The sequence below is a fragment of the Rhinoderma darwinii genome, chromosome 3, assembly GCF_050947455.1.
Source record: "Rhinoderma darwinii isolate aRhiDar2 chromosome 3, aRhiDar2.hap1, whole genome shotgun sequence".
Classification (NCBI taxonomy): domain Eukaryota; kingdom Metazoa; phylum Chordata; class Amphibia; order Anura; family Rhinodermatidae; genus Rhinoderma; species Rhinoderma darwinii.
Genome location: NC_134689.1, coordinates 121608945 through 121633861, shown reverse-complemented (window position 1 = coordinate 121633861; position 24917 = coordinate 121608945). Strand labels below are relative to the sequence as shown.

The following is a 24917-nucleotide window of genomic DNA, read 5'->3' as shown; positions in this document are numbered from 1 at the left end:
CCCTGAAGGCCAGCATCCCGGAGTCGCCTCTTCACTGTAGACGTTGACACTGGCGTTTTGCGGGTACTATTTAATGAAGCTGCCAGTTGCGGACCTGTGAGGCGTCTATTTCTCAAACTAGAGACTCTAATGTACTTGTCTTGTTGCTCAGTTGTGCAGCGGGGCCTCCCACTTCTCTTTCTACTCTGGTTAGAGCCTGTTTGTGCTGTCCTCTGAAGGGAGTAGTACACACCGTTGTAGGAAATCTTCAGTTTCTTGGCAATTTCTCACATGGAATAGTCTTCATTTCTAAGAACAAGAATAGACTGTCGAGTTTCACATGAAAGCTCTCTTTTTCTAGCCATTTTGAGAGTTTAATCGAACCCACAAATGTAATGCTTCAGATTCTCAACTAGCTCAAAGAAAGGTCAGTTTTATAGCTCATCTAAACAGCAAAACTATTTACAGCGGTGCTAACATAATTGCACAAGGGTTTTCAAGTGTTTTCTAATCATCCATTAGCCTTCTAGCACAGTTAGCAAACACAATGTACCATTAGAACACTGGAGTGATGGTTGCTGGAAATGGGCCTCTATACACCTATGTAGACATTGCAATAAAAACCAGACGTTTGCAGCTAGAATAGTCAATTAGCACATTAACAATGTATAGAGTGTATTTCTGATTAATTTAATGTTATCTTCATTGAAAAAAACTGTGCTTTTCTTGCAAAAATAAGGAAATTTCTAAGTGACCCCAAACTTTTGAACGGTAGTGTAATTGTCGTCCAGCAGACAAAAACATCAAAGCAGGCGCTCTATCCCACTCGTTTGAGACAACCGACCATGAAGAGGCTCTACAGCACATTATTGACCACTCATGCATAATAGCTCTTTTCCTCTGCAGATAAAAGACATTCCTCAAGGGAAAACTCCAGCAGACAGGAAGAAGATTCTCTCCTGGGGTCACAACTCAAAGTTGGCAGGCCATTCTGGCATTCGAAAAACCATGGATTTTGTCACCCGCCACTATTGGTGGCCCACGCTACCCAAGGATGTCCAAGACTTTGTCTGAACCTGTACCAAGTGTGCCCAAAACAAAATTGCTCATTCCAAGCCTGTGGGCCTACTCCACCCTCTGCCGGTTCCTGATAGTCCATGGCAGCATATTGCCATGGAATTTATTACAGATCTTCCTCCCTCTGCTGGCTGCACAACTGTCTGGGTCGTTGTAGATTGTTTCTCCAAGATAGCACATTTCATTCCTCTGCCTGGTCTTCCCTCAGCTCCTTTCCTGGAAAGTCTTTTCAATCAGCATGTCTTTCGTCTGCACGGATTACCTCTCCACATTGTCTCTGATCGTGGCATTCAGTTCACATCCAAATTCTGGAGAGCTCTGTATAAACTTCTGGACGTAAAACTGGATTTCTCTTCTGCGTACCATCCACAATCCAATAGCCAAGTTGAACGAATTAATCAAGTGCTCGAAAACTATCTCCACAATTTCGCATCAGCTCAACATGAGAACTGGGTACACCTGCTTCCGTGGGCCGAAGTATTGTATAATCATGTGAATCCACTGCTACTTCTCAGTTTTTCATAGTTTACAGCCAACATCCTCGTGTGCCGCTTCCTGTGCCTGCTACCTCCGAAGTTCCCACAGACAACGTTTCTTATGGAAGCTTTCTCCAGATCTGGCAACAAACCAAGTCAGCGATATTGCAGGTGGTGGCACGAATGAACAAATTCGCTGACAGGAAGAAAAGGCCACCTCCTCAATTTCCCCCGAAGCTAAAGTCTAGTTGTCCTCCAAGGGTATTCACTTAAAGGTTCCTTCCTACAAATTTGTTCCTAGAATTCTCAGTCCCTTTGAAGTCTTGCGGCAAATCAATCCTGTGTCTTACAAACTACGTCTGCCTCCTACCCTCAAAATTCCCAACTCCTTCTATGTGTCTCTCCTGAAACCAATAGTTCTCAACCAGTACAGAAAATCATCTAACTCTGCAACTGCCCCCCAGCGGTTCTTCAGATGTCTTTGAGGTCAAGGAGATTCTGCACTACAAGAAAGTAGGAGGGAAGACCTTTTAACTTGTGGATTGGAAGGGTTTTGGTCCTGAGGAGAGATCTTGGGAACCTGAAGAGAATAATGATGCCCCAGATCTCATCAAGAAGTTCCTTCTATGCTATGGACCTAAGAGGACGGGGCGTAAGGGGGGTACTCTATTTACTCTATTGCCTGCAGCTGCTGACTGCCGTCACCCCCCTCTTAACGGCAGCCGTGACCGCAGGACTGTGAATCCCTGCCGGCGTCTAATTTCTCACGGAAGGCATGCTCTGCTCTCTGCCTCCTCTCCCGCACTGTCAAAAAAGGGTGCATTCGCTCGTGCTAGTTCTTAAAGGGCCTGCGTGCGCACCAGTAAAAATGTGCCAGCTTATACTTGCACACCCTGGTTCTTTTAAGTGACCCTGCCCCTTTCCTCAGTGCTTGAGCAAAGTTGGACAAACCTGTTATCCTGCGAAGGTTCTGCATCCTGTATCTGTTACCTATTGGTATGTTGTATCCTGAGTCAGTTACCTGTCGGTATCCCATGCCCTCTGGGTGCTTTCAGCAATCTGGCACCAGTCTGCTTCCAGCGATCTGGCACCAGCGTGCTTCCAGCGATCTGGCACCAGCGTGGTTCCAGCAATCTGGTACCAGCGTGCTTCCAGAAATCCGGCACCAGCATGCTTCCAGCAATCCGGCACCAGTGTGCTTCCAGGAATCCGATTCCTGTCCACTACTACCATGGTACCACCTGCCTGTCTCTGCCTAGCTTCTGTTTGGTCAGCAGCTACTCCCCTGGGACCACAAGAGGTAGCGACCTGGCAGTCTCCCCGCAGCGAAGATCAGATTCCTGTAGAGGGATTAAAGGGTGAAGACTCTCGAGGCTGCTTCGACAACGCCCATAGAGACCCTACACCAATGAAGCGTGTGATTTCCGACCATGAGCTGAGCTACGCTGTTCCGTAAGTCCCATAGAACTGAATGGTAGTTATGGAAACAGCATAGCTCGCATGCTATGCTGCTTCTGTAACTGCCATTCACTACAATGGGAGTTACGGAAACATCGTAGCTCAGCGGACTACGCTGTTTCCGTAATTCATGGTCAAAAATCACATGTTTCAGCCACAACATAGAGCAGTAGAACGGAGTTTAGGGGGCCCCGTTCTAGAGATAGGTGCGGGTCCCAGGTGTGAGAGCCACATCTATCTGACACTTATGAAATATCCTGTGAATATGTGATAAATGTCTCTGATGGGAAAACCCTTTTAAACCATCTTTCACTGCTTTATCAGCAGGTCACTTATCCGCATTAATGTATATTGGAATCACTTACTGCACATTTATCCTATTTGTTTCCCTTATTAGGCACCAGACATCCGTTCTATGTTCATGACTTTCATTGTATCATGTATGTCATTCTTCACAAATATACCAAATCGCCAGGATGTCACTGGTCAAATTTGCCCCTCTGCTGAATGCGCAGGGGGTGCTGACCACCTTTCGGCCCGCGTTCCATATTGGTTGACTTGTCTGGTGCTTGATCACGTCCTCATGTTCCACTACGCATGTGACCTGTGACGCAGGGTGCCGGAAGCATGGTCGCCGCCATCTTGGCTCCGCTATGATGCTAGCTATCCACAGGTGATATGAGGCTGAGAATTGTGGTATGTGGCTTACGATTCGTGCTACCTGATATATAATGAGAGCCCCGCTAGAATGACGTCAACCCCAGATGAAGGCAACGCCGAAACTCCGTCAGGTTTGGTGTCATCCCGGTGGTTGAGGACACACGTCATTTACTTTGCCATGGGTATGTAGTCTTCCTATAGCCTACCGCAATGTACTCAACATGATTTTCTGTTTCGGTAACTTATCTGGCTGTCATCTAACTGTAATTTAAGGAATGTACCTAGTCTTCCTACTCTATACATATTGAGCACACTTATTGCATTCTTTGATAGTTTACCTATAGTATGTAGTTTTTCCCCATTGTGGGGTTTTGTATGTACTGTACAAGATATTGCTAGTTTGTTAGCACCCCTGGCATACTTATACCATGTCCTCCCCCGGGTTTATGACACAGATTTCTTGCACTGTATGATCCACTTTTAAACATTGTTATGTGTTGTATATTTTGTACCATATTGAGTGTGGTTACAGACCTTTTATCTATTGTTATTGTGTCTACACCCCCTTCGGATGTATTATTAGTGCCCCGCCTACTGGTATACTTACTCAGGGGACAATTACCTGATGCTATTTGGTTTTGGTTGTCAAGTTCAGACGTAGCTGATTGCATCGGTAATCCGCAGAAAAGTACAATACATAAAAATGGGGTTTTCAAAACCCCATGCACATGTAGCAGAAAAAAATTGGTGCAAAATCAAGGTCATCTCAAGCATGTCGCAGATTTGTTGCATGTTTTCACAGTGGATTTCACCCTGTCACTGTATGTAGTGAAATGCATGGTGAACCTGGAGCACATTTCGCATGGACCACAAATTTTCTTCCAATAAGTGTGTAGATCTCTACCCAATACAAAAACTAGTGCAGAACAAAATGTGGACTAGTTGCCTGTAGCAACCATTGAGATGCTTGCTGATAAAAATGAAAGCAGAAATCTGATTGGATAATTTCTCCACTGAACTTGAGGCTCTCTATACCAACACCGACAGCAGTAATACCATAGTTGTAGCACAAGGTGGCGCTGGTAAGCACAACAGTGACAGGACCGCCTGTGTGTGGGAGGAGCTTTGCAGATCACTGCATCCAGCAGGACGAGACAGTATAACCAGAGACATGGACTTCCCATGCCCGGGACTCCAGGAAGCGCTCTAACAATAGCCTGGTGCCCTGAGCTCCGTGCAGCCTCCCAATGCCAGCGTTTAGCCCTCGGCCGCCATTCTACCTTCCCCACAGCACTGCACGCTGCAAGCATCCCCTGCATTTGTGACTAGCGCTCCCCGTGTGTGATCCTGGTCGGTGGTACAAGCCATGTCTGGCAAACACCAGCATTTCAAGGGACCCGAAGTCAGCTGCTGCGTCAAGTATTTCTTGTTCGGCTTCAACATAGTGTTCTGGGTGAGTTTCCCGCTGGAGACTTCAGGAGGGGTAGATGTGGGAAGACTGAGGCTTTTGTTTGCTGCCTGAGGGACTCATGTATTGTGAGTGGGAGCGCTGGCCTTTCCATTGTTTGTCAATGCTGGGGCTAATGATCTGAGAGGAGCGCTATTATCCGGCTCTGCTTCTGGCACCTCCGTGTATAATCTGCCAGAGATGTCTCCAGTGCTTGGCAATGATGGGGTTAACGTGGCCAGGATGTCTGTTTGTGTGGGTGGCAATGTTTTCCTTTCCCAGCGGTAAATCGATGCTGAGTCTCACTGTGGAGCGATTGCAGGAGCCCCCCTTGTATATGGTGGGAGGAGTGTGCACTGGGGTGAGTGGTCCCTGCGTTATGGGGGGGGGCGGTGGGAGGAGTGTGCACTGGCGTGAGTGGTCCCTGTGTTATGGGGGGGGGTCCCTGTGTTATGGGGGGCTTTTGTCTTTATATGAGTGTTTTGTTGTCCTCTGCTGAGCGTGTTCTCCACCGCTTGTCCCGTTACTGCGGCTTTAAGTGCCATCTGATCACTTTGTGTGGCGCAATACTGGTCGTATACCATGGATGAAAGTCGTCTGGTGGTCTGTGAAATATCTACATGAGTGCCCACTTATAAACTGGACCGGTCGGGCTGTTTTTGAGCCATGGCGCGTGTCCTGCCGCTATTGCGTGGCTTCCGTGGTTAGTAAGTCTACCACCTGGGAGATGCCATTTAAATGCCTGGTTATCTTTGAGGTGACCGACAAAACGTACATCTATGGATGGAGTTACAGGTGATGATTGTGTACATAAAAAAAAAAAAAAGTATATAAATGTATACAGTAACGTTTCCATAGTTTCCGATGTGGCAGACCTGCTAAGACAGTCATTATGTGATGTTTACACTGAATACAGTAGCCCGCTATACTATTTGTTATTCTAAAAATAGAATAAAAAATCCCCCCCCCCTCCTTGGGTATTTGCCCCAAGCTGTGTACCAGGCTTCTCCTGTCTAGTAGCTTTCATCGCAGCTAATCACGTCCTCTTGCGGATTTTGGTTTTGTCAATTATTTTCTCCGTTTTTAAACTGTATCTGCAACTTCAGGACGCAGATACAGTTGAATGCAATGGTAGAGCAGGGGACCGTAAGGTTCCTGCTCTACCGTTCACTATGTATCTCTGGACGTGAGGCAGTGACTTCATTGCACCTGTCTGTACAGACCAGAGGAACAGAGGGATCTCCTCCATTCATCATTGAAATGCGGTTAGGTGAGTGGACAAAATACGGAGCTTTGGCCTGTGTGAAAGCACGCTTAGGGTAGGGACACACTAGGCGTGAACACTTTGGATTTTCCGCAACTTATTTCATTGCTGAAAATCTGCAGCCTAAGGCCTCGTTTACACGAACGTATTATACGCGCGTGCGACGCGCGTGCTTTGCACGCATGTCGTACGCACCTATATTAGTCAATGGGGCTGTTTAGACGATGCGTGAATTGCGCTCAGCGCGTGTGCGCAGAAAAAAACTCACGACATGTTCTATAATCGTGCGTTTTTCGCGCACTCACGCACCCATTGAAGTCAATGGGTGCGTGAAAACCACGCATGCCGCACGGAAGCACTTCCGTGCGAACTGCGTGATTCGCGCAAGAGCTGTCAAACTCCTGAATGTAAACAGAAAAGCACCACGTGCTTTTCTGTTTACAAACATCCAAACGGAGTGTCAAATTCGAGATGAGCGCACCGAACTTCACCGGGTTCGGCCAAACTCGTTTTGACCGAAACCGGTAAAAAATGTTCGGGTACGCGACGTCAGGAGACAGTCACTGTCCACGGTGCTGAAAGCGTTAAACTGGTTCAGCACCATGGACAGTGACTTCCGCTCCGAAAATCCATGAACCTGTAAAAAAAAAAAGACGTTCTGACTTACCGATAACTCCGGTCCGACCTCCCGGGATGACAGTTCAGTCCAAATGACAGCTGCAGCCAATCACAGGCCAAGCACAGGCTGCAGCCAATCACAGGCTGCAGCGGTCTCATGGACTGCGGCGTCATCCTGGGAGGTGGGGCCGGATGGCAAGAGAGGGACGCGTCACCAAGGCAACGGCCGGGAGCCCGGACTGGGGGAAGCAGGAAGTTCTTGGTAAGTATGAAAGTCTTTTTATTTTCACAGGTTGGTGTATATTGTGATCGGCATTCACTGTCGAGGGTGCTGAAAGAGTTACTGCCGATCAGTTAGCTCTTTCAGCACCTTGGACAGTGACGGGCCTCGACTAGCCTCATCTCTATGATGGCGGCTGCGCGAAAATCACGCAGCCGCGCATCATGACACACGGAGCTGTCAAATGCCTTTTGCGCGTTTAAAACGCAACAAGGCTGCGTATACGCAGTGCATACGCCATGCATACGCGCGCAAAACGCAGCGTTTTTTGCGCGCGCAAAACGCACACGCTCGTGTAAATGAGGCCTAATACAGTAGCAGTGTGGTGAGATTTTAGCAATCCTCACCCACACACAGCGGAAAAAATGGTAATGTGCAGAAGAGTGGCTACGCCCGGGGTAAGTATAAACAGTGGACATGCCATCTGTCAAACTGCACTACAATTTGGTGCAGGTTTTTTTTAGACTGCGGATTCCAGGAAGGATATTCTGTCTAGATTAGCGCAGAATATCTGCTTAGTGTGTACCTACCCTTAATGCCTCCCAGCTCTTGACCCATAATGGTTGAGACTTACTGGGTTCACAGGATAGTGTTGTAAAATATTCTACAGATTTATGGGTTGTATATATTAGGCTCTGTTCACATCTGATCTAAGTCCTCCCAGATGCATACGTAGGGAGTCTTGAGATATATATATATATATATATATCATTTTCTAACTTGCACCCCTGTGGGGCTGACCAACTACCAGTGATAACATTGTGACTCGGTGATGTCACTGCTCCCTTATTTTGTCATTTGTTTTTGCTCCTGTGAAACACTGGATGTGAGTGAAGAAGTTGAGCTCTGTGGAGAATGAGGATTTAATTGTAATAGTCCTTCCCCCTCTCCAGGTCACCAGCTTCCATGGTAATGTCACCCCTGTTACCACTAAGAATGCTAGTCCCAGACCCTGCTTTCTTTGTACGTTCACAAAGTAGTTTTACTACCTAGCATTCCTATATTGAATGGTTGAGTGTTCTTGATATTCATTATCATGTGTCGTATTGGAGTGAATTGGATCTATTCAATGAGTTTTGCTCGTATTCTGGAGATGCAGAACAATACAATTTTCTAAAGGTCTTCTCTACCGTAGTGGTTTTTTTTCTGCTATTTTTTTTTGCTTTAAAGGCTTTTCTCACAGTTTTTGTTTTGTCTGGTCCTAAAACACTGATTCTTGGGGCAATGGATGATGGGTCCCCACAGGTCCCAATAAGGCTGAGTTCACACGAGCATGTTCGGTCCGTAATGGACGGAACGTATTTCGGCCGCAAGTCCCGGACCGAACACACTGCAGGGAGCCAGGCTCCTAGCATCATAGTTGTGTACGACGCTAGGAGTCCCTGCCTCTCCGTGGAACTACTGTCCCGTACTGAAAACATGATTACAGTACGGGACAGTTGTCCTGCAGCGAGACAGGGAACCTAGCGTCATACATAACTATGATGCTAGGAAGGAGCTCGGCTCCCTGCAGTGTGTTCGGTCCGGGACTTGCGGCCGAAATACGTCCGTCCATTACGGACGTAACATGCTCGTGTGAACCCAGCCTAACAGGCCGGTTTTAGTACCTGTGAAGGGCAGGGCATAGATTTCCTTCATTGAAATGAATTGATTATGGAAAGTTCTAAATACAACCACGGTTTTACCAGTTCAGAGTTCGGCTCCTTTTAGTCTGGGTTCACATTGTACGTTTTCAAGCAATGTCAAAAGAAACGTATTTAAATATCGCATTCGTTTTTAAACGTTTTAGCGGTAATCTGGTTTTGAATTTAATGGTCATAGGTTTACAGCTGAAACATTTTGTCGAGTTTTACAGGTTTTTTTTTAATTCACTTTTTTGCAGAGTTTTAAAACGCCACAATTGTTCAATGTGAACCCAGCCCTAGGATACATTAACCACAACATGCATTTGATACTGCAGTAAATGAACCCAGCCTCCAGAAGATGAGTGTGAATTTACCCTTATCTATAGTCGTCACTCTGAGTATATGAGTTACCTGATAATCTCATTTTCACTGGTGGATTAAAGGGGTTTGCCTATATTGGATATTCCATAAATGACAGATAGATGTGGATCCCACCTCTGGGACCCGCACCTGACAATTATGGCATATCCTGTGGATATGGCAGAAATGTCCCTGACTGTTTTTTTTTTTCTATATCTCTCTACAGTGGATATAAAGTCTACACACCTCTGTTAAAATGCCAGGTTTTTGTCATGTTACAAAATCAGTCCAAGATGAATAATTTCAGAAATTTTTCCACCTTAACCCCTTAAGGACGCAGCCTAGTTTGGGCCTTAAGGCTCAGAGCCCATTTTTCAAATCTGACATATTTCACTTTATGTGGTAATAACGGCGGAATGCTTAAACCTACCCAAGCGATTCTGAGATTGTTTTCTCGTGACACTTTGGGCTTCATGTTCGTGGTAAAATTTGGTCGATATATTCAGTCTTTATTTGTGAAAAATTGCAAAATTTAGAGAAAATTTACAAAAAATAGCATTTTTCAGAATTTAAATGCATCTGCTTGAAAAACAGACGGTTATACCACCCAAAATAGTTACTAGTTCACATTTCCCATATGTCTACTTTAGATTGGCATCGTTTTTTGAACATTATTTTATTTTTCTTGGACGTTACAAGGCTTAGAACATAAACAGCAATTTCTCATATTCTTAAGAAAATTTCAAAAGCCTTTTTTTGAAGGTACCTCTTGAGTTCTGAAGTGGCTTTGAGGGGCCTATGTATTAGAAACCCCCATAAAACACCCCATTTTAAAAACTAGACCCCTCAAAGTATTCAAAACCGCATATAGAAAGTTTTTTAACCCTTCAGGCATTTCACAGGAATTAAAGCAAAGTGGAAATGAAATTTGCAAATTTCATTTTTTCTGCTGAATTTCAATTTTATTCAATTTTTTTTCTGTAACAGAGAAGGTTTTACCAGAGAAATACTACTAAATATGTATTGTCCAGATTCTGCAGTTTTTAGAAATGTCCCACATGTGGCCCTACTGCGCTCGTGGAATAAAATACAAGCCCTAGAAGCAAAGAAGCACCTAGTGCATTTTGAGGCCTCTTTTTTATTAGAATATATTTTAGGCAGCATGCCAGGTTTGAAGAGGTGTTGAGGTATCAAAACAATGGAAACCCACCAGAAGTGACCCCATTTTGGAAATTACACCCCTCAAGGAATTAATTTATGGTTTTTGTTATCATTTTGACCGCACAGTTTTTTCACAGCACCTATTTGAATTGGGCTGTGAAATGAAAAAAATGATATTTTTTCCAATAAGATGTCATTTTTGATCAAAATTTCTTATTTTCACAGGGAACAACATACCCCATTTTGTTGCCCAATTTGTCCTTAGTGCGGCAATACCCCATTTGTGGTGATAAACTGCCGTTTGGGCCCATGGGAGGGCTCAGAAGGAAAGGACCACCATTTGGCCTACTGGAGCTTTTCTGGTGCTAAGTCATGTATGCAGAAGCCCCTGAGGTACCAGTACAGTTGAAACCCCCGAGAAGTGACCCCATTATAAAAACTACACCCCTTAAGACATTCATCTAGAGGTGTAGTGAGCATTTTGACCCCACAGGTACTGTGTAAAAGATAATGCGCAGCAGATGGTGCAGTGTGAGATTTGCAATTTTATATATATATATATATGGCATGTCAGTGTCCGATATAGTGTGCCCAGCATGCGCCACCGGAGATATACACCCCTTAAATTGTAATGTGGGTTCTCCTGGGTAAGGCAATACCCTACATGTGGCTGTTATCAGCTGCCTGGGCACACGGCAGGGCTTAGAAGGGAAGGACCACCATTTGGCCTACTGGAGCTTTTCTGGTGCTAAGTCATGTATGCAGAAGCCCCTGAGGTACCAGTACAGTTGAAACCCCCGAGAAGTGACCCCATTTTAAAAACTACACCCCTTAAGACATTCATCTAGAGGTGTAGTGAGCATTTTGACCCCACAGGTACTGTGTAAAAGATAATGCGCAGCAGATGGTGCAGTGTGAGATTTGCAATTTTATATATATATATGCCATTTCAGTGTCCAATATAGTGTACCCAGCATGCACCACCGGAGATATACACCCCTTAAATTGTAATGTGGGTTCTCCTGGGTACGGCAATACCCTACATGTGGCTGTTATCAGCTGCCTGGGCATACGGCAGGGCTCAGAAGGGAAAGATGAGGGGGGTAAGCTGTGCGGAGTGCATCAGGGTAAATTAAAAATCAAGGGATGTATGATACATTTTAAAACAATCTTTTATACAGAGCCCTGGTTTTTCGGGACACGTGTCGCATTGGTATATTGTGTTCTTCCTTATCCCCCTCTTATAGCAGACTCTGCACCTCTTTTGACTCTTTCCCTTTCCACCGGTTTGGGGAACTTCTCCTGGAAAGTGTTGCCCTGGTATGATGCGTGTGGCCTCGCTTCCAGAAGTACTGGGTGCCCCCCCTTCCTGGTCCCTAAAGATTAGATCTTGAAATTCCAGGAAAGTTCCCCTCTGGCCTGCACATCGACGTAGCACGTACGCATTGTACAAAGCCATCTGTATGATGTGCCCGGCCAGCTTCTTATACCACACCGCATGGCGCTGTAGGGCTTCAGGACTTGATTTGACAAGTCCACCCCTCCCATGTACCTATTGTAGTCCAGGATGCAGTCTGGTTTGGGGGTGGCCTTTCCTTCATATATCCTAAATCTGTAGGCACAGCTTACACATCTTCACGCCATACCTTGCCCTCTTACCCGGCAGGTACTGGCGGAATTGAACCCTCCCTTTAAAATGTACCAGGGACTCATCAATAGAAAAACACTTCTCGGGGGTGTATGCTTGGGAAAACCGGGCACTGAAACGGTCTAATAGGGGTCTCCGTTTATACAAACGGTCAAAACTGGGGTAATCTCGGGGTGGGCACGGCTCATTATCAGTATAATGTGAGAAGCGAAGTATTGCCTCATTTATTTATTTTTTTAGGTTCCAGTTCAGTTCTGAAGTTGCTTTGAGGGGACTATATATTAGAAACCCCCATCAAACACCCCATTTTAGAAACTAGACCCCTCAAAGTATTCACAACAGCATTTAGAAAGTTTATGAACCCTTTAGGTGTTTCACAGAAATTTAGAGCAAAGTAGAGGTGAAATTTACTTTTTTTTTTTTGTCAGAAAATACTCTTTATACCATTTTTTTTTTTTATAACACAAAAGGATTTATCAGTGAAACGCACTCAATATTTATTGCCCAGATTCTGCAGTTTTGAGAAATATCTCACATGTGGCCCTAGTGCGGTAACGGACTGAAGCACCGGCCTCCGAAACAAAGGAGCACCTAGTGGATTTTGAGCCCTCTTTTTTATTAGGCACCATGACCGGTTTGAAGAGGTCTTGTGGTGCCAAAACATTGGAAACCCCCCAAAAGTGACCCCATTTTGGAAACTAGACCCCTTGAGGAATCCATTGTAGTTTTCTTGGGGTGCATGCGGATTTTTCATCAGTTTTTATTCTATTTTTAGGTGGCGCGGTGACTAATAAACAGCAATTCTACTATTGTTTTTTTATTCTTTTTATTTTACAGCGTTCACCGTGCGCTATAAATGACATATTCACTTTATTCTGCGTGGCGATACGATTACGGCGATACCAGATGTTTATAGTTTTTTTTTAATGTCTTATGGCGTTTGCACAATAAAATAAGTTTTGTAAACAATCATTCACTTTTTGTGTTACCTTATTCTAAGAGCCATAACGTTTTTATTTTTGCGTAACTAACTGTAGTTTCGATCAGGACCATTTTTAGGTACATGCGACTTTTTGATCTCTTTTTATTCCATTTTTTGGGAGGTGAAGTGACCAAACAATTGTGATTGTGGTACGGTTTATTAATATTTTTTTTTACGGCGTTCACCGTGCGGGATAAATAACAAAATAATTTTGTAGTTCAGGCCGTTACGGACGCGGCGATACCAATTATGTATAGTTTATTTGTTTGTTTATATATTTTTATTAATAATAAAGGACTGATAAGGGAAAAAGGGGGACTTTTACTTTTATTACTTTTAAAACTTTTATTTTCTTATTTTTACACATCTTTTTTTAACTTTTTTTTTACTGTATTACTTTGTCCCACTAGGGGACTTGAGGGCAGGAGGCCCTGATCGCTATTCTAATACACTGCACTACATGCGTAGTGCAGTGTATTAGAACTGTCAGCTACTCACTGACAGCAAGCATAGTGGGTCCTGACGTTGTCAGGACCCACTAGGCTTCCGTCTATGGCATAGCCGGACGCCATTGTTTGGTGTCCGGTTGCCATAGTCACCATCGCCGGCCGCTATCGTGTAGCAGGCCGGCGATGGCGGATTAACCCCTAAGAAGCCGCGATCGCTATTGAACGCGGCTTCTGAGGGGTTAATCGGCGGGGGAGCTCCGCGATCGGTCCCGGCACATTGAGCAGTGATAGTCTGCTGTCGGAAACAGCAGCTATCACAGCTCATGAACGCGCCCCGCGCGAACGGCGCCGTGTTTACTCCATGACCTACTATTAGGTCACTGAGCGCGAACGCTACAGTTAGCATGACCTAATAGTAGGTCATGGAGCGTTAAGGGGTTAATGTCTCCTATAAGCTGTCCAATTGTATTGAAAAACAAACTGAAATCTTTAGCGTGAAAAAATAAAGAACAATAATGTGGTTGCATATACACCCTTAGGGCCAGTTCACACAGTTTTTTTTGTTTTGTTTTTGTGTTTTTTTTTACGAGGAAAGCGCCTCGGAAAATGCCTCCCATTGATTTCAATGGGACCCGGAGGCATTTTTTTCCCGCGAGCGGAAAAACCGGCTCGCGGGAAAAAGGGACATGCCCCTATCTTCGGGTGTTTACACTTCTGACCTCGTATTGACATCAATGGGAGGCAGAAGAAGCGTATTACGCAGTGTTTTTTGCCTGCGGATGAAAAACACAGCGAAAATCGGCGTTCCGGAAGAGCAAAATCTGCCTAAAATTTCCAAACGGAATTTTGAGGCAGATTTTCCTCCCACAAAAAACTCAGTGTGAACCCAGCCTTAGGGCTTATTTACACGAGCGTGTTAAGCATCCGTGGGACGGCCGTTGAAACAGTGGCCGTCCCACGGACCTATGTAATTCAATGTGGCCGTTCACATTGCCGTTGTTTCAACGGACCGCGTGAAGGGTCCGCGGGAAAATAGGACATGTGCGTGACATCGCGTTCCGCAGCGCTGAGCACGGATGCACCTCGGTCGTGAAAAACGGTTTGCGCACCATTCTTTGTAAGCGCCATCTTGCGCCCAGCATGTAAGACATACACACATATTTGGTATCGTTGAAGTTGGTAGAAGTTGCCAAATATGTATTCAGGTGTGTTTACCAGATGTAAAAAAAAAAATAATCACACATTCAAATTTGTTTCAACTTTTTTTTTTATTTTCCATTTTTTTTCTACCAGATTTTTAAAAAAAGTAAAATATATCTATTTTTTAACATAATATGGAAGCCCAATATGTTCTGAGAAAAACAAGACCAAATACATGTAGATTGGAAGAGTAATAGAAGAACAATTTGCTTTTAAATTGGCACATGGCTAAAACTTGAAAATGGGCCTGGTCAGGAAGTGGTTAAATAACGGCAGCTGTGTACTGACTACTATTTAAGTATTATTGGAGTTTAAATGTGATTGCCAAATTCTAAACCCAACCACATCCCCATTTATAAGAGGGTGTTCACACTTCTGCAACCACATTATTCTAGTTTTGTTATTTTCCCCATCTAAATGATTTCAGTTTGTTTTTCAATGGAATTGTACAGATTATGGGTCACATTAAGGCTGGGTACACACAGTTTTTTTGCAGGCAGATTTTACTCTGCCTGCACCCTGATTTTCGCGCCGTTTTTCGCCCACGGCCATTGAGCGCCAAGGGCATAAAACGCTGAGAAATACGCTTTCTCTGCCTCCCATTGATGTCAATGGGAGGTAAGAGGCGTAAACGCCTGAAGATAGGGCATGTCCCTTCTTTCTCCCGCGAGCAGTTTTTTTTCGCTCGTGGGAATAAAACTCCTCCGCCTCCCTCTGAAATCAATGGGAGGCATTTTCGGCGCGCTTTCCGACGCAGTTTCCGTGTAAAAAAATAAATAAATAAAACTGTGTGAACTGGCCCTAAAGGTGGAGAAAGTTCAGAAATTATTCATCTTGTACTGATTTTTTGACTTGACAAAAACCTGGCATTTTAACAGGGGTGTGTAAGCTTTTTATATCCGGTGTGTGTGTGTGTGTGTGTGTGTGTGTGTGTGTGTGTGTGTGTGTATATAATATGTGTGTTTTGTGCAACTTTTTCTAAATTTTTATTAACAATAATTTTAGCTTTTTGAGAAGCAGACACTTTGTATCCTATATACAGAGCAGCTGTATCATGCGCTTAGGGTTAGGTGAAAGTGGGTTCTGCGTGTCTGATGCACAAGACCCACCTGTAATCGATCACATCTAAGTTCATAACTCTGAGACGCTGTCACTGACCCCGTCAGTCCCGCTGACCTCACAGATACAGGACTCCGCGCTAGATAAAGCTGCTCTGTATACAGGATACAAAGCAGCTGTGTCTCAGCAGCTTTATCTAGCGCTGAGACCTTTTATCTGTGAGGTCAGCGGCACTGACGGGTTCAGTGACGGCATGTCCTGCGTGTCAGAGTTATGAACTTAGATGTGATAGATTACAGGTGGATCTTGCGTGTCTGACATGCAGGACCCGCTTTCACTTAACAGTCAGTCCTGCGGACCTGACAGATTTAGGTTTTGACTCATGATACAGCTACTCCGTTATGTAGGATACAAAGTGCCTGTTTCTCAAAAAGTAAAAATAATTTTTTAATAGTCATTACAAAGTCGCACCAAAAGCACTAGTAGACCATTTTATTTAGAAAAGAAGATTTCAAAGTTCTACATAGCCGTTAAAAGTAGAGCTTGGCCTGATGAAACTGTCAGACATGCAGGACCCGCTGTCACCTAACCAGTCAGTCCCGCAGACCTTACGGATTCAGGTCTCAGGGCACGATACAGTTGCTCTCTATACAGGATACATAGCAGCTGTATCTCCGTCATAAAATTTATTTTTAATAAAAAGTAATTAGAAAGTTGCACCAAACACACTGATACACATTTTTATAAAAAAAAACTAACGTTTTCAAAGGTGTATATAGCGTTTAATTTTTTTTTTTTTTAAATGTGCGTGTGAATCAATAAGTTCAATAACTGTTCTGTTTTTCCCCTTTGAATCTCATGGGTTTTGGCAACAGACCCCTCCTACCGCCTACTCTCCTACTTTTACAATTTTGTTTGAAACCCAGGGACACGCATTTGCTTCGGTTGTAGTCAAGAAACCTAATAAAATAATTGTAAAAAATATATTTTTTCCATGCTTGCCTCAAAATAAAATACAGGGCAAATTTATGTTGGTGGTGGAAAAATTTCTACAAAAAAAAAGTTTCAAATATTAACAAAATGTGGTGAATATTTAAAGGGGTTTTTCCATGAGGGACATTTGACATATCCACCTCTGGGACCCGCACCCAGCTCTAGAACAGCACCCCCTAAACCCGGTCCTAGGTTTTTGTGCTCGCACTGCCTCCTGACCACTTCCTGATTTATGTGGTCGGGAGTTACAGAAACAGCGGAACTCCCGACCATGTAATCAGGAAGTGGTCAGGAGGCAGCGTGAGCACCAAAAGCTAGAACGAGGTTTAGGGGGTCCCGTTCTAGAGCTGGGTGCGAGACATGCATCTATCTGACATTTATGACCTATCCTGTGGATAGGTCATAAATGTCCCTCATGGAAAAACCCTTTAACCAGTTCAGGACTGGGCTATTTTGCGCCTTCAGGACGTGTTAGTTAAATGGCTATAACTTTTTTATTTGTTGGGCTAACGACATGATTTTTGCGATTATTTTTTCCGTAGACAATGCAGGTTTCTTTTTTCATCGTTTTTATACACATCCTTTTTGCTAGTTTAGAATTTTCATTCATAACGTTTGAAAATAATAGTAAAAAAATAAGCTTTGTTACGTTTCAGCTATTTTTTTTGGTAATAACCTAGTTCTACCCTAAAATAGACCTTTTATTTGTGATCGTCATTGTCTACCGTCAATTTTAATAATATATTACATGTCTATATTAGGGTAATTGGGTCAGTATTAGCGTTACAACAATGATTGGCGGGGGAACGTTTTTTTTTTGGGGGGTGGGTATTTTATGTGTACTTATTCATTATTTTGTTTTTTTTTGCACTTTTACAAGTTTTTTTTTTATTACTATGGTCTGTCCCTCTAAGGTCAAAAAAGACTTTTGGGGAACTTTATATATATTTTTTTTCTTTCTCTTACACCATCTTTTCCACTGTAACACGAGCTGCACATTTGCAGTCCGTCTGTCCGTTTTTCATGGGCGTTAAAAAAAACTGCGTTTCACTGGTCAGGCTTTTTTTTTTTTTTTTTTTTTTTGTCCCAACCCCCTGAAAACACCAAAAGGAAGGTCACATGTACACCTAGACACGATTTACAGCCTCCCTGTATATGATGCAACACAGCTCCGATGTAGATGATGCCACACACCTCCCCTGTATATGATGCCACACGCCTCCCCTGTATATGATGCCACACGCCTCCCCTGTATATGATGCCACACGCCTCCCTGTATATGATGCCACACACCTCCCCTGTATATGATGCCACACACCTCCCCTGTATATGATGCCACACACCTCCCCTGTATATGATGCCACACACCGCCCCTGTATATGATGCCACACACCTCCCCTGTATATGATGCCACACACCTCCCCTGTATATGATGCCACACACCTCCCCTGTATATGATGCCACACACCTCCCCTGTATATGATGCCACACACCTCCCCTGTATATGATGCCACACACCTCCCCTGTATATGATGTCACACACCTCCCCTGTATATGATGCCACACACCTCCCCTGTATATGATGCCACACACCTCCCCTGTATATGATGCCACACACCTCCCCTGTATATGATGCCACACACCTCCCCTGTATATGATGCCACACACCGTCCCTGTATATGATGCCACACCCCTCCCCTGTATATGATGCCACACCCCTCCCCTGTATATGATGCCACACACCTCCCCTGTATATGATGCCACACACCTCCCCTGTATATGATGCCACACACCTCCCCTGTATATGATGCCACACAGCCCCGATGTAGATAATGCCACACAGCCCGACATGAATGCCCTACATATTCACCAATGCAGCGCTGTATTCTTCAGGTAAGGTCTCCCGTCTTCACTGGATCTGCGAAGGCGACACGATGACACTCACTGTTGCAGCTAGTCTTCACGTGTGGTCACTCGTCTGCACGGGATCTATTAAGGCGGAACGATGATGACAAAATTTGAAGATAAATCCATGTGCGATGTGTTGCTGATGTGATGCAGCAAATTGAGAGCCACTGCTATAACGTGACGTTGATGTCACATGCCATGTCTTATGTTTGTCACAAGCGGCATGGTAATGGCATAGAATTAGTAATGCATCTATATTGCAATTTGGTTAGATTAAAACTTCATTAAATATCCCAGAAAACTCCTTTAACCCTTTCAGGACATATCCTGTTTTGGCCTTTAAAGGCAAAGCTGTTTTTTTTCAAATCTGACATGTCTTACTTTGAGATTGTTTTCTCGTGACATATATTACTTTGTTAGTGAAATAATTTGGTCGATAAATTCAATGTTTATTTGTAAAAAAACAGCTTTTCTAAATATAAATGTAACTGCTTGTAAAACAGACAGTAATGCTACACAAAATAGTTACTAGGTCACATATTCCATATGTCTACTTTATATTTGCATCGTTTTTTTGAACGTGCTTTTCTTTTTCTAGGATGTTACAAGGCTTAGAACTTTAGCAGTAATTTCTCATGTATTCAAGAAAGTTTCAAAAGGCTATTTTTTCAGGGACCAGTTCAGTTGGGAAGTGTCTTTGAGGGGCCCATACAATACAAACCCCCATAAATCATCACCCCATTTTAAAAACTGCACCCCTCAAAGTATTCAAAACAGCATTAACAAAGTTTCCCAACCCTTTAGGCTTTTCACAAGAATTAAAGCAAAGTAGGAGTGAAATTTAAAAAATGACATTTTTTTGCAGATATTCATATTTAATCCTTTTTTTTTTTTTTTTTTCCTGTAACAGTGTTTTACCAGAGAAATGCAACTCCAATATTTATTGCCCAGATTCTAATAGCTTTTAGAAATATCCCACATGTGGCCCTAGCGTGCTAATGGACTGAAACACAGGCCTCATAAGCAAAGGTGTACCTAGTGGATTTTGGGGCCTTTTTTTTTCTTTTTTTTAGAATATATTTCAGGCACCATGTCCGGTTTGAAGAGGTCTTGTGGGGCCAAAACAGCGGAAACCCTCAAAAAGACACCATCTGGCAAACTATACCCCTCGAGGAATTTATCAAGGGCTATAGTGGACATTTTGACTCCAGTTTTTTCCTGAATTTAGTGGAATGAGGCTGTGAAAATAAAGTCTGAATTTTTTCCAATAAGACAGAAATTCTTGATTTTTACAAGGCATAAAGGACAAAAAACACCCCAACGTTTGAAAAGCAATTTCTCCCGATTACGGCAATATGTTGTAATAAACTACTGTTTGGACACATGGCAGAGCTCAGAAGGGAAGGAGCACCATTTGGATTTTGGAGCTCAAGTTTTGCTGCAATGGTTTTTCGGGTGCCATGTCGCATTTGCAAAGCCCCTGAGGGACCAAAACAGTGGAAAACCCCCCAGAAGTGACCCCATTTGGGAAACTACACCCCTCAAGGAATTTACCAAGGGGTATTGTAAGCATTTTGACCCCATAGGTTTTCTGCTGACTTTAGTGGAATTAGGCCGTTAAAAAGAAAATGTAAGTTTTTATTTTTGTTTTTTTTTTTTAGTTTTTTTTTCTAATAAAATTTAGTTTTACCTCAGATTTTTTACATTTTCACACATAAAGGGGAAAAAGCACCCCAGAATTTGTAAAGCAACCGCTTCTGAGCACAGCAATACCCAATATGAGGCAATAAACTGCTGTTTGGACCCACAGCAGGGCTTAGAAGGGAAGGAGCATCATTTGGCTCTTGGATCTCAAATTTTGCTGGAATGGTTTGCAGCGCCACGTCACATTTGCAAATCCCCTGTGGGACCAAATCAGTGGAAGCCCCGCCAAAAGTGACCCCATTTGGGAAACTACACCTCTGAAGGAATTTATCGAGGGGTATAGTGAGCATTTTAACCCCACAGGTTTTTTTGCTGAATTTAGTGGAATTAGGCCATGAAATTTAAAAGCTTTTCAGATAAAACGTGGACAGTTTTAATTTTTACAAGGAATAAAGGAGATAAAGCCGCCCGACATTTGTAAAGCAATTTCTCCCGGGTACGGCAATATCCCATATGTGGTAATAAACTGCTATTTGGACACACAGCAAGGCTCTAAAGGGAAAGGAGCGCAATTTGGTTTTTCGAGTGGACATTTTACAAAACTAGTTTTCTGACACCATTTTGCATTGAGCCCCGAAAAATTACCCCATTTTGAAAAGTACATCCCGGAAGAAATTTATCTAGAGGTATTGTGAGCATTTTGACCCCACAAGTGTTTTGCAGAACTTAGTGCACAGTGGATGTTGCAGATTGGAAATTGCCATTTTTCCACTGATATGCCATTTCAGTGACCAATATGTTGTGCCACTGGAGACACACCCCATAAATTGTTAAGCAGGTTCTCCAGAATACAGTAATACCCCATATGTGGCCTAGAAGGAGCGCCATTTGGCTTTTGGAGTGCATATTTTGCTTGGTAGTTTAGTTTGGTGTGTTACTGGTATTTCAGCTTATAATGTAGTTGTATATGTAAGCTGTGCGGAGTACATCGGGGGAAAATTGCAAGCTGGGCGGAGTACATCGGGCTATATGCAAGCTGGGCGGAGTACATCGGGCTATATGCAAGCTGGGCGGAGTACATCGGGCTATATGCAAGCTGGGCAGAGTACATCGGGGTATATGCATAATGGGATGATGCAATAATGGGGTGAATGAATAATCCATGGATGTTGTGGTACGCTTTGAGCCATTCCTTTATGCACAGGTCGGTTTTTTTGGGTATTATACAAAATATCTTCGCTCTAGTGTTGCCTAATCTTTGACTTCTTCACTAGCCCTATAAGCAGCACAAGGCTCTGTTTCCTCATCTACGGGGTCCACCTGTGCGGTCTAGCAAATAATGATGTGGGGTTTTTAGTGATAAACTACTGGACCTCAAAAATTAGTCTGGGCCATCATCTTACCATCATTGCGTTCTGAGAGTCATAACGTTTAATTTTGCCATTGACGGAGCTGTGTGAGGGTGTGTTTTTTGTGGAACGAGCTGTAACTTTTATTGGCTCCATTTTGGGGTACATGTTTTTTTTTTTTTTTGGGTGTTTTAGTCATTATTCCATCTTTTTGGGAGACGAGGAAACCAAATACAGCAATTCTAGCACTGGTTTTTTTTTCTTGTTTTTTTTTCCCGTTATTACAGTGTTCGCTGTGCAGTATAAACAACATGTTCACTTCATTCTGCGGGTCAATACGATTACAGCAATACCAAATTTACGTTTTACTACTATCCCACAATATACTCTTTTCTAAAAAAACAAACATTTCGTGTCGCCATTTTCTGACAGCCATAACTTTATTTTTCAGTTGACCTCGCTGTGGGAGGGCATGACTAACTAGTTTTTGTGGTTAGCGTTTTTGGGTTCTTGCGACTTTTTGATTACCTTTTATTACTTATTTTCTGTGACCAAAAAAAAAAGAAATTCTGTCATTCTTTTTTTATTGAATCCTTTTTACGGTGATCACCGTGCGGTAAATAGAACGTGATATTTTTATAGTTCAGGCCGTTACGAACGCGACGATAATTATTATTATTATTATTATTATTATTATTATTATTATGTATAGTAGGTTTTTTTTCATTTTTTTTTTTTTTTTCTAATTCTAAAAGACTTGATCAGGGAAACAGGGCGGTTATTAGTATTACGTAAAGAGGCTCTGTCATCATATTATAAGGGCCCCATCTCTTACACTTCTCTCTACAACGCCCACTTGGTCAAAAAGTAAAAACACGCCCAGTTGTCTATTAAGAAAGTAATTAGCATAAATCTAAAATCGCTCATAACTTGGTGAAAATAGATTGTTTTTCTAAATAAAACCACTGCTGTTCTCTACATTACAGCGCCAATCTCATTATGTAAGAGATAGGGCACTTATAATGTGGTGACAGAGCCTCTTTGAAGCTTTTATTTAATTTTACTTACTTTTTTTTTTTTACACTGACCTGGGGACTTGAAGATCTGATCTTCTGATCCCCTGTACAATACACTGCACTACGTATGAAGTAGTGTATTGTAACTGTGATTTTTAATTTTACAGTTAAGCCTACTAGGTCCTGCCTTAGGCAGGACCTAATAGGCTTCCGTACCTGATCCCGCTCGTTTAACTCATTAAATGCCATGGTCCATAGCGACTTCAGCGTTTAAATCATTGGAAAGAGGGGGCGACCCCCACTAACAACTCATAGCGCCCCCGGCGATGGTTGCTATGGCTGCCTGGGGGCCTAATGAAACATTAGTATTGCAGTATATCGTGCAAGCGATCTAACGATCGCTGGTTGAAGTCCGCTATGGGGACTAATAAAAAGTAAAAATGAGTTAAAGTTTTGTCCCACACAAACGTTACCGAAGTGTCAGGATTGTGAATAGACATCACGTCCCGGCTGGAGGTGATGTCTATTAACTCTCGACACTCCAGTAACGTTAGTGTATGTGTCCGCACATAGTGATCTAGTAAGATCACTATGTGCAGAGTAAATGAATGGAGAGAAGTGTATCAAGCTGATTGGTCAGTGTCATACACTTCTCTCCGCAACGCCCACTTGGTCTAAAGTAAAACACGCCCAGTTGTCAATTAAGAAAGTCATTAGCATAAAGCTAAAATAGGTCATAACTCCGTCAAAAATGATAGTTTTTCTAAATAAAAAACCACTGCTGTTATCTACATTACAGCGCCGATCACATCATGTACAATATAGGCCACTTATAATGTGGTGACAGAGCCTCTTTAAATACTAGTACCATACAATTAGTTCCACGCATAGTGAGCTAAAAAATAATTGCACCCAGCAAATAATGCCTCGGTCAGTAAGTGCCACAGAAAGTGTCCATCAAAAATAATTATGCCTAGCTGATAGTGCTCCTAAAAATAATGCCCACTGTGGCCCTAAAATAAATGCGCAAAGCAAAGTGCCTCCATTAGTAATACTTTCCCCATTCGTAATCGTTCTCCCTTTATAGTACCCCAGTTTATGTCCTAATAGTAAGAGTGCTCTACATAGGGCTGGGCAATTAATAAATAAAAAAAATAGGAAACTAAATTTAACGCAATTACCCAACGTCCTCTTGCACGTTTTTGTTTAAGTAATTTATTTTTTTTCCGCTGGTTTTAAACTATCTGCATCTTCAGGACGCAGATACAGTTGAATCCAATAGTAGAGCAGGGGGCCGTAAGGTCCCTGCTCTACAACTTACTATATATCGCTAGACGCGAGGCAGTGATCTCATCGGGCCTGTCTGCGCCAAGCAGCACGCGTCAGGAGGAGCAGAGGGATCTTTTCCACTCGTTGGAACGGGGTTACGTGTGTATGTATATTATCATTTTTATGAGGCACAATTGGGCTGTGAGGGGGCAGCTATGGGGTCATTATACTGTGTGAAGGAAAGTTATAGGGGCATTATAAGGTGTAGGGAGCACTGTGGGGGCATTATAATGTGTAGGGAGCATTATAATGTGTGGGGGCAGTGTCAAGGGGTATATTGTATACAGCAGGCTCGGGATAAATATTAATTCACTGGGTTAGCATGCAAGTAGGGGATGCAAAAAGAGGTGTGTCCTAAATCGTTCAATAATGGTAATCCAGGTTACGTGTTCATTAAATCGTGATTTTGTTTTCGGTCATAATCGCCCAGCCCTAGCTCTACAGAGTGCCCCTAATAGTAATAATTCCTCTCCAATAGTAATAATCTTCTCAGAGTGCCCCATTAGTAATTTTTGTTACCAGTAATCTGTGCTTCTGGTTTCAGATGTAGATCTCTTCTCTCAGACTACAGGTTTTAAGTAGCCTGCGGATTCTATGGATCCGGGTGATGTGAACTGGCGCTAGAGCGGGGTATTTCTCCTTTTCCCAAGGTCCTTTGCTTTACTGTTAATGCGTAGGAGCATAGCACCTGGTTCTATGTCAACTGGTAAGCCAGACGGTGTTAAATTAGTACTGCAAAATAAAGTTTATTCTGCAGTACTGACTGACCTAATGCCTGTGATCTACTCGGTACCTGTCCGTGATCAACGGGTTGCTATGACCTGTAAGGTCATAAATACTCGTAATGTTCGTCAAAGGAACTGTTCATATGGACAAAGTGTTTCTGTGTTTTAAGGCGTGTTCACATCAGCGTTCGGTTCCGTCTGAGTTTTCCG

The 24917-nt window shown here is 43.1% G+C and overlaps 1 protein-coding gene across 1 annotated transcript in view; it reads left to right on the top strand.

Moving 5' to 3' along the window:
• Positions 1–4749: 4749 nt before the first annotated feature.
• TSPAN17 (tetraspanin 17) overlaps positions 4750–24917 on the top strand; it is a 64597-nt gene continuing 44429 nt past the window's right edge. The window contains exon 1 of the mRNA XM_075856632.1: positions 4750–5103. Within this exon, the coding sequence (XP_075712747.1) occupies positions 5017–5103 (87 nt within the window). The 5' untranslated portion in view covers positions 4750–5016. The remainder of the gene's footprint in view (positions 5104–24917) is intronic.